Here is a 14,797-nt window from a genome sequence, read left to right as displayed (position 1 = left end):
TTGAGGCACCAAATCCTGTGGGTGGAGCCCACTGAAGTAGCTGCTTAAATTCTTAAAATCAGCAGGGAAATGTGGAAAAGATGCAGTTACACGTTCTGCCTGTCTTTCTATGAATGGAGCAGATCCTGAGAGCAGCCTGGAACTCCGTGATGTTTCCAGGGATTTTATGTTCTTACATTTGAGGGTCATACCTTTGAGTCACTGTCCCAAGACTGCCCCCAACATACTGCAGTACAATTCATGCTCGGAGCCAGAGCCTAGCTCCCGTCCTCCCCAGGCCTCCCTCCCAGCCTTTCCCAGATTGGCAGAGGGCGTCCCTTGCTGGGTTACTCAGGCCACTGTCTGGGCCCTCTGATAGACTTGTTTTCAGGTCAGCAGCCACATGGAGCCAGCAGCAAGACCTCCTCATTCCTGCCTCAGGGCCTTTGCACCTAATTCTCTTTCTAAGAGAATCATGGGGTTTGCTCCCTTAATTTTCTCAGGTCTCTACTCAGACACTATTTTACCAATGAAGCGTTCCCTGCACACTTGGAGTCTACAGTTGAAACACCCAGTGCCCTTCTACACCTCAGACTCCTACCCCTCAACCCAAAAGAAAAATGAAAAGGGCTTCCCCCTCTTGTTAGACAGACGTCCCTCCTGGTTGTCCCATAGTCAGTCAAGGTCAGCACACTCTAGTCCTGGCTCCTTGGGAGTCTGAAGCAGGAGGATGACTTGGGCATAGCCTGGTCAACATAGTGAGACCTCATTTCCAAATAAAAGACTATGCTTAAGTGGCAAGTGTCTTTGAACCCAGTGTGGCATTGCTTTGTGTTGGTGGCCCCACTCAGGCCAATGTTTGATCACAGGGGGCTTAATCCATGCCTACCGAAGGCCTGGTGGCTCTGGTCAGGAGAACACTGCAGCCGTGGTCAGTAACGCCAGTTCAGATGATAGGCAGCTGCCTCACTGTGTTTTCTCTAGAGAAGTCAACCCCAGGTCAGACTGAGTTTTCTCTGGGCAACTTGAGTTATTTTAAAACATATTATGGGATACTCATGTATACCCAAAGAGCGTAAGCATTGTGAATGAGCACAACCCGGAAAGCCGCTGGGCGTCGCCTCGACCTTCAGGTCTGCTCACAGGTCATCTCTAGAGCAGGGGTCAGCAGACTTTGTCCAGGAAAGTCTGCTGGAAAACGCAGCGGCACTCACAGCTCCTTAGGTATTTTCACAGTCGGCATAGTTGGTGTGCCAGCCATGCCAGCCTGGGCACCAGCCAGAAGCAGCTCTGCTGGGCTGCTTTGGGCCCTGCCGGCCACAGGTGTTTTACAACTCTGTAAATCTTCAGCAAGCTGTGCTGTAGGCCCAACCTAAGCAGAGGACAGCCATGATCCGATAAAATGCTACTCGTGGAGACTGAAGTTTGATTTCACTAGAAAGTTTTCTCATGTTATAAAATATTGTTTAAAAAGGCAAAAAACCATTCTTAGAACACAGGCCATTCAAGTACAAGGACAGGGTGACATTGGCCCAGAAACTGCAGTGTGCAGAGACCTGCTCCAGGGCAGGCGTCCCTTGGACCTTGTGGGGAGAGGGGTGCTGCAGTCTACTCCCACCCCCCACGTGGCTAGCTGGCACTTGAGATGTGGCCGGCATGGCCAAGGAACTGAAGACTTAATATTATTTTAATGTGAATTTAGCCAAGCGGCTCCCACCTTGGGCAGGGCGGTCTGCAGGTCCTGCTTGTGAGCAGCAGGCTTGCACAGAGCTGCCTGACTGTGCTGTGCCTGTGCGGCAGAGTCCTGGGGCTGCAGTGTGTTGATGTGACAGAGAGCGCTTGCTCTGTGACAGCAGCGGTGCACCCCACCTGTTTTGCCCTGCAGGCTCTGGCCACCGAGTGGCAGTGAGAGTCACCAGCCGTTCTTGGCGGTCCACAGGACGAGTGAGTCTTAGGTGCCCAGGCTGTGAGGAAGCAAGTCATAAAACACTGCAGACTACATGACACCATATTAAAACCTTTAAAACACAAGAAAATGGAGCAGTGTTGTTCAGGGGAGTCCATGGTGACGTTCGGAAAGGAGGGGTGCTTAGGGGCACTCCCTCTGGCCGAGGAGGAGGTGGGCTGTGCCTGTGATGGCTAGGCTGGTTGGGGCTGGATGCTGTTCATCTCCAGGTCATGGGGAGGCTGGCAGGGTCGGTGTTGACCTTGGAGAAGGGAGTTCTCATGGAGCAAAACTAATGGCCGGTTCTGCCTGGCCTCTGCCCAGTGAGGCTGGTGTTCATCACAGAGGGCTGTTGGTCGCCTTGGTTGGGTGCTTAGATGGGAAGACCTGGCTATTAGTCAGATCAAAGAGTAAAACCTTTGGCTCCAGGGGGCTGGGGTTGTAGCTCAGTGGTAGATTGCTTGCCTCCCACGCATGAGGCCCTGGGTTCAAACCTCAGCACCACATAAAAAAAAAAAAAAAAAATAGATAAAAAATAAAAAACCTTTGGCTCCAAATGTCGGTTTCATTAAACCTAATGATGAGGGGAACATTACCAGAACCCAGCTAAGAGAACAGCTGGGAAATGGAAACACATAATCATCATCAAAGTATCACTAAAAGGAAATCCTGAAGACACCTGGGGGTGTCAGGCCAGCTCGCACAGCCTTTCTCCTGAGTAGCTCCCGGTAAGTGGGCTCAGCCTGTCGCTGAGGATGGGTCTGCGGTAGCAGTGCCAGCGTCTGGCACCGAGTGTATTGTAAATCGAGTGTCGAGCTTTTCAATATGATGTGTTCATCTTTGACTTTATTTCCTTATTGTTCCGTCTTCACTCTTTCCTGAGTTACTGACATGGGTTTATCTTTTCTCCCTTTAGAGAGTTTTGAGGTGACAGTCACCAAAGAAGGTGATCAAGGGTTCTTTGTTTCCCTCTACTGAATATTAACCCACTAACTTTGTTTTTAAAATTGGGAATCAGCCCTTAAACAGAAGCAACTGTCATGCTCCTTTGCCCCTTTATCCTCCTACTCTGTTGCTATTTTAAAATGTATTGATGGAAATTGTGTGTAGCCAGACCTTGGCTAGAAATATCTGGAAATCAGACATCCATTTGAACCACACAGACAGCACCGTGCATTTTTTTTTTTTAATTCAACCTCAGAGATTTGCTTCATAACAATTTTCTATTTGTTGGAGTCATGGAGGAATTCAGTCTTATTTTTGTGTGAAATATGTTTTGTGGAGTTTCGTATACATGTCAGAACATTCACGCTTGTTCTCCCACGGGCCCATGTGGAGACGTGCCCTTGAGCTCCTCATGACGCTTCTGAGCCAGTGTCGCTGTGGTTGGTCCCTGGCTAGGTCTCTCTTCAGGTGTGGTAGGATAAAGGGAACCTAGCCGAGCTCCCAGGACAGAAGCCGGTGACGGCTGTTGAAATGGATGCCTGAAAGTTGGTATTTCTACCTTCTCCAGCGGCTTGTTTTGATTCCCTAATTTTAGCCAGGCTCATTGCACAGGAAGACTTGGTTCTTATGATTTTTTTTCTTGACAGAATTTCTGTATTACGGTGCTGGTCCTATATCTCACACTTCTTCCTCTCTCAACACTTAACTGCTTTTTATCCTCTCTCTGGTCCAAATCCAAAGAGCTGCCGCCTCGGGTGGCCGGGAGCCCTGGTGCTCAGGCCTGGGCTCTTGCTAAAGAGACTCCTCAGTGCTCCTGTGGAATGCCTGTCTCTGTCTCCTCTCTGTGTTCCTGCATGAATGGATGCAAAGTAAACAAGTTGCTTGGAAAGCCAGATTGCTTTTTTTTCTTTTTACTAAAGCCCCCGAACTCACCCGTGTTAAAGCACAGTGCCCCCTGCTTTGTCCACGGACCCTCCAAACCCCCTGGCTGCAGAATTGTTGTTTATTTTCTCTGGGGGTGGTTGGCATGTGCCGTGGGTTCCCATGACAGCAGTTCTAACCTGCTCTGCTTTGACTCCCCAGGTGAGATTTGTGGCTTTAAAATTCACGGGCAGAATGTCCCCTTTGATGCAGTAGTAGTGGATAAATCCACGGGTGAGGGAATAATCCGCTCGAAAGAGAAACTGGACTGTGAGCTGCAGAAGGACTACACGTTCACCATCCAGGCCTACGACTGCGGGAAGGGCCCCGACGGCACTGGCGTGAAAAAGTCTCATAAGTAAGCAGGCCACAGTGGGAGAGCCCCAGAGAGTGTGCACGTGAGGAGGAGGCAGCCCTGCCGTGTTCCCAGACCGCCCCTGTGTAGGGATTTAAGGCAGAGGCACCCTCCGGGGTCTGCGCTGTGTCAGGGTTGGTCCGCCCTCATGCACAGCTCCTAGCCAGAGCCCACCATGTACCGTAACAGGTTCTGAAAAATAAATGCATGAGTAATTTTATCCCACCAAATACTCTGTTAAACAAGGCCCGGGCTGGGGAGGTGCCTCAGTGGTAGAGTGCCCCTGGTTCAGTGTCCAGTGCCACAAAAAAAGGGGGGCAGGATTGGTAACCTTTTGGTAAAAAACAGAACAAAACCCCAAAACCCAGCTTTCCCCCCCCTTTGTCCAGAGCAACTGTCCACATTCAGGTGAACGATGTGAATGAGTACGCGCCCGTGTTCAAGGAGAAGTCCTACAAAGCCACAGCCACGGAGGGGAAGCAGTACGACAGCATCCTGAGGGTGGAGGCCGTGGATGCAGACTGCTCCCCGCAGTTCAGCCAGATCTGCAGCTATGAGATCGTCACCCCGGATGTGCCATTCACCGTGGACAAGGATGGTGAGCATAGGGGCTGCCCAGAGCAGGGCCCCGGCCTGGTGGCCTCATGCTCCTCCAGCCTGTAACCGCTGTGCCTCAGCCTCCACTTTTACTCTGTCCTGGTGACCTTGGTCTCAGCCCTTTTGTAATGCTGCTGGTGGATGTTGTTTGCAGCCAAGCAGGAGAGACTGTGGGTCAGTGGTCTCCAGCCTGAGCTTCTTCCTGGATTGGCCTTGGTGGCTTAATGCACTTGCCATTCGTGTTTCATTCGAGGATGTGGACCAGGGTGACGATGGTTCTCTGTTGTTCTTTCTCCACTGCCAGGTTATATAAAAAACACAGAGAAGCTCAACTACGGCAAGGAGCGTCAGTATAAGCTGACCGTCACAGCCTATGATTGTGGGAAGAAAAGAGCCACGGAAGATGCTCTGGTGAAGATCAGCATCAAGCCCACCTGCACCCCTGGGTGGCAAGGTGAGCGGCAGTCTCCCTTCACCCTCAGGCCTGTTCTGGAAACCTGGGTTCCGCGGGATCCTAAGTATGTATTTCCCTTCTTTCCTCCCTCACCAATGGTCACCCAGGCTGGAGTGACCGGGTGGAGTACGAGCCTGGCACGGGCACCTTGGCTGTGTTCCCGAACATCCACCTGGAGACGTGTGCTGCGCCGGTTGCCTCCGTGCAGGCCACTGTGGAGCTGGAGACCAGCCATATCGGCAAGGGCTGCGACCGAGACACCTACTCTGAGAAGTCCCTTCACCGGCTCTGTGGTAAGGAGGCCTGTGTCCCAAGCTGTCCTTCCCCAGGGAGGGTGAAAGACGCTGCAGCAAACCCTTGTGTGTTGTGGGATAGTGATGAGGGGAACAGATTAGCTTCCAAAATGGCTTTTGCTACCTTGCTGGATGATGTTCACCCCGGATGGGCTCCAGGGAGTGCGTAAGCCCTAGAAGTCCATCCAGGATACTAGGTGTGCGTGCATCTAAGAACCACGGAGTTGAAGATAGTAACATACATTGAGTCATCCAAATAAGGGTGACACAGGAATGAGCCAGACCTGGTAGCATGCTGTGGTTCCAGTCACTCAGGAGGCTGAGGCAGAAGGATCCCTTGAGCCCCAGAATTCAAGGCCATCCTGGGCAATAGAGCAAACTATAGTCTCAAAACAAGGTTTGGTGGTCTCATCTATAATACCAGGGACCCCCGAGGGTGAGGCAGGAGGATCAGATCTACCTGGACAACTTAGGCCCTGTCTCAAAACAAACAACAAAAAAGCAAAACCAAAGTATCAGAATTGTTAAATGGCAAATAAGTGGAAGCAGAGAATTATACTCTGCCGGCATGCCTGTGAGGAGGACACAGGTGTTCGTGTCTCTGAGCCCAAATGTTCACAGTCATGTACTTGGGTGGTTGTAGACTAAGAGGCTGGAGACATTTTACATGTCAAACTCTGCATATCTGCACAGCATGCAAAACTTGTTTCCTTTCTCCTAATGCCACTGTTTCTTGTGGTATTAAATCCACATCTTCTTAGTAGAACAGCTGAAAGGCAGAATAGGAAGGATTTAATTTTTAAATTCAGGCATGCGTTTTACCCTATGCTAGGTACTTCATGTGGTTTTAACTTAGCCTTCCCAATAGGCCCACTGAGTAGGCGGCATTGACTGTGTTTTTACGGAGGAATCAATTGAGACCAAGGGAGGTTAAGTAGCTTGTCCAGTGACACGTTTCAGGAAGTAGCATAACTAGGATTTGCATTGAGATCTCTGGTTACTCAAAAGACTAGGCCAATCCAGACCAACCACACAGGGGTCAAGGACCAAGCAACCAAGAGAGTGTGAAAGATCTTTTTCAGTACACAAACTTAAAATTTTGGGGCTGGGGAAACCCACAGTGGCACAGTACATGCTTAGCTTGTGTGAGGCCCTGCTCTCCATCCCCAGCACCCAAAAGAAAAGAAAAGAAAAAAAACACCTGACCTTGGCAACACATGATTCTACAGCTGTAGAATCATTTCCTAGTCTTTGACTTGGTAATTCCATTTCTGGAATTTATCCTTGGAGCATAATCATGGGGCCACACAGATGCTCATCAAGGAGAGGCTGATGATGGGAAGGAATTGGAAACAGCCTCGGTGTCCCCAGGGAGAGGGGCTAAGTGACAGCAGCCTACCTGTTTAAAATCAGGCTGTGGAAGAAACTGGAGGGGTGGGCGGGGGCGTGGGGTGTGTGGGTGTGTTGTGTGCATGGCAGGCCTCGTTCTTAGCAGAGCTGATTGCACGTGTGCACTCTTCAAGGAGGCCTCTCTAATGCTGATACCCAAGTGCTGTGCGTACTTGGGTGGGTAATTAACAGTCCTTCATTTGTGAAGAAGAGTTAACCAGGACCAGCAAGTCGTCCAGCAGCGGATGAAGCCAGCTTCTTGGAGTGGCTTGGCCCCCTGGAGTTGTGGGCATACGCTGAACTGACGGTCAGTGTGGTGTGGTTTTAGGGGCTGCCACTGGCACTGCCGAGTTGCTCCCTGCCCCCAGCAGCTCAGTGAACTGGACCATGGGCCTCCCCACGGACAACGGCCACGACAGCGACCAGGTGTTTGAGTTCAACGGCACCCAGGCAGTCAGGGTCCCCGACGGCCTTGTTTCTCTCAGCCCCAGAGAGCCCTTCACCATCTCCGTGTGGATGAGGCACGGGCCTTTTGGCAGGAGGAAGGAGACGATTCTTTGCAGTTCAGACAAAACAGGTAGGTTTCTTTTCTGAAGACACTGCTGCTGTCCAGGGTCTGGGGGGTGGCCTCTGGAGGCAGGTGCCCTTCCTTCCCAGAGCCTCAGGCGAGCTGGTCGGTCTACGGACACCCTTTGTGCCAGGGGCACTTTGTCCTCTAGAGACCCTGTCAGCATTCAGGGCTTCATTAGTTTTGCTCGGTGGATTATCGTCAGCAGTTACCATGGGCACAGTTGCTCAGTGACGCCTGAGTGTATTTGTTCCTAAACCCTCCATGGCCCATCTGGAGGGTTCATTTATGCAGATAAAGTTGTGTCTTCAGAATAAATTAAAGAAACAGCTGTGGTTCCTCTCGAGGATCTTAAGTTGGCATTTTACCCAAAGAAACTGTCTTGCAGATATGAACCGACACCATTATTCCCTGTATGTCCACGGGTGCCGGCTGGTTTTCCTCCTCCGCCAGGATCCTGCTGAGGAGAGGAAGTATAAACCTGCAGAATTTCACTGGAAGTTGAATCAGGTAAGCAAAGAAAGACTCATCGATTACATTTTTTTCTCTTTCCACATTTTTTATTGGTGTGGTATAGTTGTATATAATGGCATTTGTTGTTACATATTCCTACATGTACATAATATAACCATGTAATTTGGTCAAAATTACTCCCCAGTACTTTCTCCCTCCCTCTCTGTCTCCCTCCCCCTTTCCTCTACCCTACTGTTCTCCCTTCAATTTTCATGAGACCCAGCTCCCCCTATTTTTTCCTTTCTCTCCTTCAGCTTTCACATACGAGAGAGAATATATGACCCTTGACCTTCTGAGTTTAACATAATGGTCTCAAGTTCCCTCTATTTTCCTGCAAATGACATAATTTCATTTTTCCTTAAGACTGAATAAAACTCCATTGTGGGGCTGGGGATGTGGCTCAAGCGGTAGCGCGCTCACCTGGCATGCGTGCGGCCCGGGTTCGATCCTCAGCACCACATACCAACAAAGATGTTGTGTCCGCCGAGAGCTAAAAAATAAATATTAAAAAAAATTTCTCTCTCTCTCTCTCCCTCTCTCTCTCTCTCTCCCTCTCCTCTCTCACTCTCTCTTTAAAAAGAAAAAACCTCCATTGTGTACATACACCACATTGTCTTTATCTGCTGTAAACATGTGTCACTGTAGTAAGATGACTAATTTTTCAGGATAAATACCAAGGAATGGAAATAGCTGGGTCATAGGATTCCATGCCTAGTCTTTTGAGGAACCTTCATAGTGATTTCCGTAGTGGTTGTACTAGTTTATAGTCCCACCAACAGTGTAAAAGTGTGCCTTTTTTCTCTGTGATCTCTCTAGAATTTATTATTATTTGTATTCTTGATGACCACCATTCTGACTGGTGTGAGACGAAGTTTCAGTGTAGTTTTGATTTGCATTTCCCTAATTGCTAATGATGTTGAACATTTTTTCATTTATTTGTTGCCCATTTGTGTTTCTTCATTTGAGAAGTGTCTGTTTAATTCATTTGCCCATTTATTAATTAGGTTGTTATTTGGTGTTAAGTTTTTTTTTTTTTTAATAGATTCTAGGTATTAATCCTTTGCCAGGAGAGTAATTAGCAAAGATGTTCGGCCTTTCTGCCGGTTCTCTCTTCGCATTCTTGTTTCCTTTGCCGTGGGGAAGCGTTTTTAATTTGATGCCTTTCCCACATGTTAACTCTTGGCATTATTTCCTGAGCTTTAGGTATCTTACTGAAAAAGTCATTGCCTGTGCCCACATTGGGGTGTTGACCCTCCGTTTCCTTCTTGGAGTTGCATGGTTTCTGGTCTAATTCCTAAGTCTTTGATCCATTTTGAGTTGATTTTTGTGCAGGGTGAGAAATAAAGGTGTAGTCTGTTTCCTCCACATATGGTAACCAGTTTCCTCAGCACCATTTGTTAAAAAGGCTGTCTTTTCTCCAATATTATGTTTTTGGCATCTTAATTGCAATTTTTAAGAGAAACTAGCTACTGCAACCTTGCACGTGGCTGGTGTAAATAGTCAGAAAAAAAATACATATATATATGTATATATAATATTTTTTATTATATATAAATGGATTTTTAACTTTATTTATTTGTGATGCTGAGGATCGAACCCAGGACCTCACACATGTTAGGCAAGCGCTCTACCACTGAGCCACAACCCCAGCCCTAGTCAGAATATATTTATGATTTTATTTCTGTGTCTGTGGTTAAAAGGATAGTAAATTAAATCTCTTTAACTCCTTTTCACTGAAAGCCTCAAGTTTTTTCCATGTGTGTATTTATATGTATAATATTGATATAAAAATTGCACATTTTAAATTCAACATACTGTTAGATAAGGAGCACTTGCTGAAAAATTGGATTGAGATACTTGTATTTGTTCACTCGTTCATTTTTTAAGGCCTAGGCTCCCAGATCATGCTGAGGATCCCCAGGGTGACAGAGCTGTTCAGTGGCCATTCAGCAGTTTTGGCACCACAGCATGTGTTAAACTTTCAAGCAATTTTGACATCTGTCAAATCCGCCTGAGCCACTAGCTTTAGTGGTAAACAGTTTTGATATTAGATCATATCCCATTCCTTTTGATGATGTTGTTTCTCTGCAAAGCTAATTTTCCAATAGTTGTTGTGATAAAAAGCAAATATTACATACACAAAAATCCACGTGTTACAGGAAATGAGAGGACACTGTCATCTGAGAGAACCTTCTCAGAATCAGAGCTGACCATTTCTTCTCTTGATTCAGGACTGGACAAGAAGGGAATCTTTGGCCAGTCCCTATTGTCCTAGCTTGATTTTATTTAGCTCCTGGAGTTCATGGGCAAAGGCTGGCCTGGTTAGACGCACCTGTGGTTGCTCAAATATAATGTCGTCTAAAAGAACTGCAAGATATAAATAGAGAAGCTTGAGTGAGGACAAGGCCAGCTAAGCAGCACTGACTAAGGGCTCAGTTGGTAGAGTGCTTGCGTAGCATGCACAAAGCCCTGGGTTCAAATCCCAGCACTACCTAAAAAAAAAAAAGAGCATTCAGAAGCTTGAGTGAGGAAGAGTGTGTGACTGTGGAGGGGGTGTTCAGTTGGTGAATTCACCTCTTCCTGGTGTAATTGTTATTTACATAAATATATTTTTTCAGAAGCTTTTACTGTTATGTTTTCTAAGAAACTAAAGAAAGGTATAATCTGGAAAAAATACTTTTTTCGCATAAATAGATATTTTAGGCATGTTTCTGTTATAGTAATCATAATTTGTGTTTTCATGTTTAGTTTCTTTTGATTACATATTTTTAAAAAGTTAATCATGAAAAATTTTAGACATGTAAAAGCAGATAGATTAGCATACAGAGCAACCCTGCAAACTCTCTGGCCGTGGCCAGCTCCCGGTCAGACTTGCTTCATTGTTCCTCCCCTTCACTGTTAATTTTTGTCAACCTCCTCAAAAACAGCTTAATAATTTTCAAGAAATCCGACGCAGGCCGGGTGTGACGGCACATGTCTGTAATCCAGGGACTCAGGCATCTGAGGCAGGAGGACTGTAGGTTGCAGGCAGAGGGGGGCTGGGCAGCTCCCCTGTCCGGGGCCTGTGCCCCAAGGAGAGGGTACTTCCCTCTAGGGAAGTACCCTAGAGATGATGCTCTGTCCCTGTTGGTGACATTTGAAGAACACTTCATCACTAAACTTTTTAAGAAATTATTTTTAGTTGTAGATGGATACAATATCTTTCATTTATTTTTATGTGGCAATGAGGATTGAACCCAGGGCCTTACAAGTCCCAGGCAAGTGCTCTGCCACTGAGCCCCAGCCCCAGCCCTCATCACTAGACTTCTAAGTCCTTCTCTTGTTGGGGCAGCCTGTATTCGCTCCTTACCCCGCTGTGCTGCTCTGTCCACAGCTATGGACAGGAGGGCAGGTTGACAGCTTGTGCTTCCTTGGCTTCTGGTAGGTCTGTGATGAGGAGTGGCACCACTTTGTCCTCAACGTGGAGTTCCCGAGCGTGGCTCTCTATGTGGATGGTGTCTCTCACGAGCCCTTCTCTGTGACCGAGGATTACCCGCTCCATCCATCCAAGATAGAAACGCAGCTTGTGGTCGGGGCTTGCTGGCAAGGTAAGGGCAGTGCTCCCCAGGCCCAGACGTGGGATCGCGCCTCTGTGCTGCGCTGGTGGGAGCGGGCTCTTACCAGCTTCTTACACCCCGGACCCTGGTTTCTCATTTCCTTTATCTTTCCCTTCCTCCTCCTGTGCGTAGCCTTTCTGGGGACACTGCTGTGTCATGCTACAGCACAGCCCGTCCGAGGTACTCCGTAAAGGTGACTGTGAGCCCAGCACACTCCATCACCCTCCCATTCACTGGGAGGGAGCAGCACGGAGGGAGGGTGTGGTTGTGGGAATTGCTTTACAAATCATCTTCTCACTGAAGTTACAAGAACAAAGGAGCAACAGTCAGCGATCAGGTGCAGACAACATAGAGGACTCGGAAATCTCTGGGCTGAGGGACCCCGCCAAGTTCTGAGCGTTTGACAGGCTGGTAGGAACCTGGTCAGGGAACTGCTCTTCTGGTGTGGAGAGCTTTCTGTGGGGCACATGGTGTGGCGTGACCAGAGCGGCCACACCACTCCCTCCTGTTTATTGTGCAGGCTGTGGGCCCTCTCCGTTATCTGCTACCTCTAGTAATCCTTAGGGTCTGCTTTGTAGCTAAAGAAACAGAGGCTCAGCCCAGGATTAGCCAGTGGGTAACCACGGAGCCAAGATGCAAACTGGGCAGCCAGTGCCCTCAGCCTGTGCTCTGACCCGCTGGACCTGGGCCTTTGAGCGTCTCCTATGAAGCTGAGCCTTTGCTTTTGCTGATGCCTGTGGGCCTCTAGTCCACAGCACTCGGTCCCTAAGCCCCTGTGAAATCGAAAGAACCAGCTTACCTGAAATAACAGCCGATGTGCTGAGGAATTAGAGGTGAACATTTTGCCCATGGTGCTCTAGTAACCTGTGGAGAGTAAGCCTTAGTGGCAGGACCCGTAGTTCAAAGTTGAAGCGCTTTGTGACCATACTTTGATATCTGCAACTGCTGTGGCATGATATGAAAATATCAGTGATTTTTATTGATGACAAATTGCAGTTCTTGCTAACACTGGTGTGGTATGTAGCCTACATTTATAACCAAGGGAAATGCCACATGTCAGAAGTTAGTGGAAATAAGCCTTAACTTTTTCCACTCAAGTTCATGGACCCCTCAGTCTCCCCTGGGGGTTCGTGTTCCCCGCTTGACTCCATTTCTTTTCATTTCAGGGCATCAGCATCACTACATGGGGGGGCTGGGGTTGTGGCTCAGCAGTAGAGCACTCGCCTAGCAGGTGTGAGGCCCTGGGTTCCATCCTCAGCACCACATAAAAATAAATAAATAGAATAAAGGTATTGTGTCCAACTACAACTAATAAATAAACAAACAAATAAACAAATAAATAAGCATCACTACATGTGCTCCCTGAACAGACCTTTGAATATTTTTTCCCTCTAAAAAATCAATAGGTTGACTCGGGTTAGGAACTTATTGGGGGGGGGGGAGCCTATTTCACAAGACAGATTTCTTTTTTTCTTTTCTTTTTTTTTTTTTTTTGAGACAGGGTCTTGTTAAGTTGCTAAGACTGACCTTGAACTTGTGATCCTCCTACCTCAGCCTCCTGAGTTGCTGGGAGTACAGGTGTGAGTTAACATGCCTGGCCAGATATACTTAGGAGAATGCAGAGTTCATAATTTTCTTGCAGGTTCTTTAAAGTGAAGAGTAGTAAGGCAGTGAATTGGCATGTGCCTCTTCAAGCAGATCCCTTAATTTTGGTGACAGCCAACCATGAGGAAGTGCAGTGAGAGACCAAGGAATGAGAAATAAATTATGAAGCATTTTTAAAAATGATATTTGTAGACTTTTCAGTTCAATGCTTCCTAGATTAAACAATAACTCCTGAATGATATTTTTAAAACTAAGAGTAAAAACACAGGTGTGAACCTAGATGGGACTTCTCTCCCAGGAGCTTAGTTGCTGTGGTTAACATGAACCACCAGCCTGCGCTGCTGCCTGTGGCTCCTGTTCATGTCATGGTATCTCTGCCATCAGATACAGATGACTTTTTATTCTCTTTTTACCTTACCCATCTCGGCATCCTTAGCTGAAAGTTCACTTAAATTCCCAAACCAAACACACTCAAATCCTACAAAGGTGGTTAACAAGAAGGAGGGTGTTCTTTTTCCTTTTGGTGGGTAGGAAATGCTTTCCTTGATAGTTTACTGTGGAGAAAGCTGGGCCTGGGGCAGCAGCTGCATCTCCAGGACGGCAGTGTCACCTGTAAGGGTGCATTACAGGGGCCCTGTGTTGGCTGTGGAGGCTGCAGAGGGCTTCACTGAGCACAGGTCTAGCCTGGCACTTGACACCTCTCCCCCCTGCTGCACAGAGGTGCCTCAGTAGACTACAGAGACCAGTGTCCAGAGCAGCCCTGCTCCCCAAAAGCTGTCCTGAGGGCATTGGTCACACACTCAGCTGGGGGGCGAGCGCCCCGCCCTGCCAGGCCTTATACTCAACCCTAACCCATGTCTGTGGCAGCAGTGGCTGGTGTGTGCCCCAGGCTCACCATAGCTTGTGCTTCTTTGGGTGAGTTCCTCAACCTCTCCTCCGAGAAAGTTCTTACAAACGTCTTTGTTGCTTAAAAGTTCAGACAGATGCGAACTTGTTTGGAGATTCCAAAAAGCACAGATGTGTGTTTACCACGCACCAGGCCTTGGACCCTTGTGTGTGCTGTCCCACTGTGTTTGCACAGAGACTGTCGTTATTTGGGAGCAGGGCAGAGCTCGCGTAGGGTGGCAGGTCACAGCAGCGCAGCGCTGCCTCGGTGCTCCTCTCCTTGGGTGCCCTCCTTGTGGCTCAGGATGATGGGATCTGTGAATTCCATGTCTGCGCTTTCATTCTTCATATTTAAATCTATTTCGTGTTGCAGCAGGGAGGATACGGGAAGACAGAATAGAAGAAGAGTGAGGGGTGTGGACCTGGCGTCTGGGGACGGGTGATGGAGTGCCCGCTCGCACCCAGGTGGAAGCCTGCAGAGGGCTGAGGAGGGGTTTTCTCTTTGGGTTTTGTATTTAGATGCTTCAAAACTGATTTTCGCCATCCACTGTGAAGAGCCTAACCTGTCGGTCCTTTTCTGTTGTCTGTCTTGCTTTTCTACAGAGTATTCAGGAGTTGAAAATGACAATGAGACTGAGCCTGTGACTATGGCCTCTGCAGGTTGCTGAACTTTTCCCCCCTACAGTTCACTGTTTTGTTTCATTTAAAGATGAGACATTGATTCATTCCACGTGTCGCATGAAACACGCAAG

General features: G+C 48.0%; 1 protein-coding gene across 4 annotated transcripts in view; it reads left to right on the top strand.

The window, feature by feature from the left end:
* Positions 1-14,797, top strand: part of Clstn1 (calsyntenin 1) — a 63,811-nt gene that overhangs the window by 42,150 nt on the left and 6,864 nt on the right. The window contains exons 3-11 of one of the 4 annotated variants that reach the window (XM_078025235.1): positions 2,841-2,870; positions 3,953-4,148; positions 4,535-4,743; positions 5,047-5,196; positions 5,304-5,489; positions 7,207-7,455; positions 7,835-7,956; positions 11,384-11,546; positions 14,649-14,705. In XM_078025235.1, coding sequence (XP_077881361.1) covers positions 2,841-2,870; positions 3,953-4,148; positions 4,535-4,743; positions 5,047-5,196; positions 5,304-5,489; positions 7,207-7,455; positions 7,835-7,956; positions 11,384-11,546; positions 14,649-14,705 — 1,362 coding nt within the window. The remainder of the gene's footprint in view (positions 1-2,840; positions 2,871-3,952; positions 4,149-4,534; positions 4,744-5,046; positions 5,197-5,303; positions 5,490-7,206; positions 7,456-7,834; positions 7,957-11,383; positions 11,547-14,648; positions 14,706-14,797) is intronic. The other 3 variants (XM_078025232.1, XM_078025233.1, XM_078025234.1) reach the window with 3 other exon arrangements.

The sequence above is a fragment of the Ictidomys tridecemlineatus genome, chromosome 11 (genome assembly GCF_052094955.1).
Source record: "Ictidomys tridecemlineatus isolate mIctTri1 chromosome 11, mIctTri1.hap1, whole genome shotgun sequence".
In the NCBI taxonomy this organism is placed as follows: domain Eukaryota; kingdom Metazoa; phylum Chordata; class Mammalia; order Rodentia; family Sciuridae; genus Ictidomys; species Ictidomys tridecemlineatus.
The sequence above is the reverse complement of the archived record's forward strand: the minus strand, read 5'-3'. Positions and strand labels throughout refer to the sequence as shown.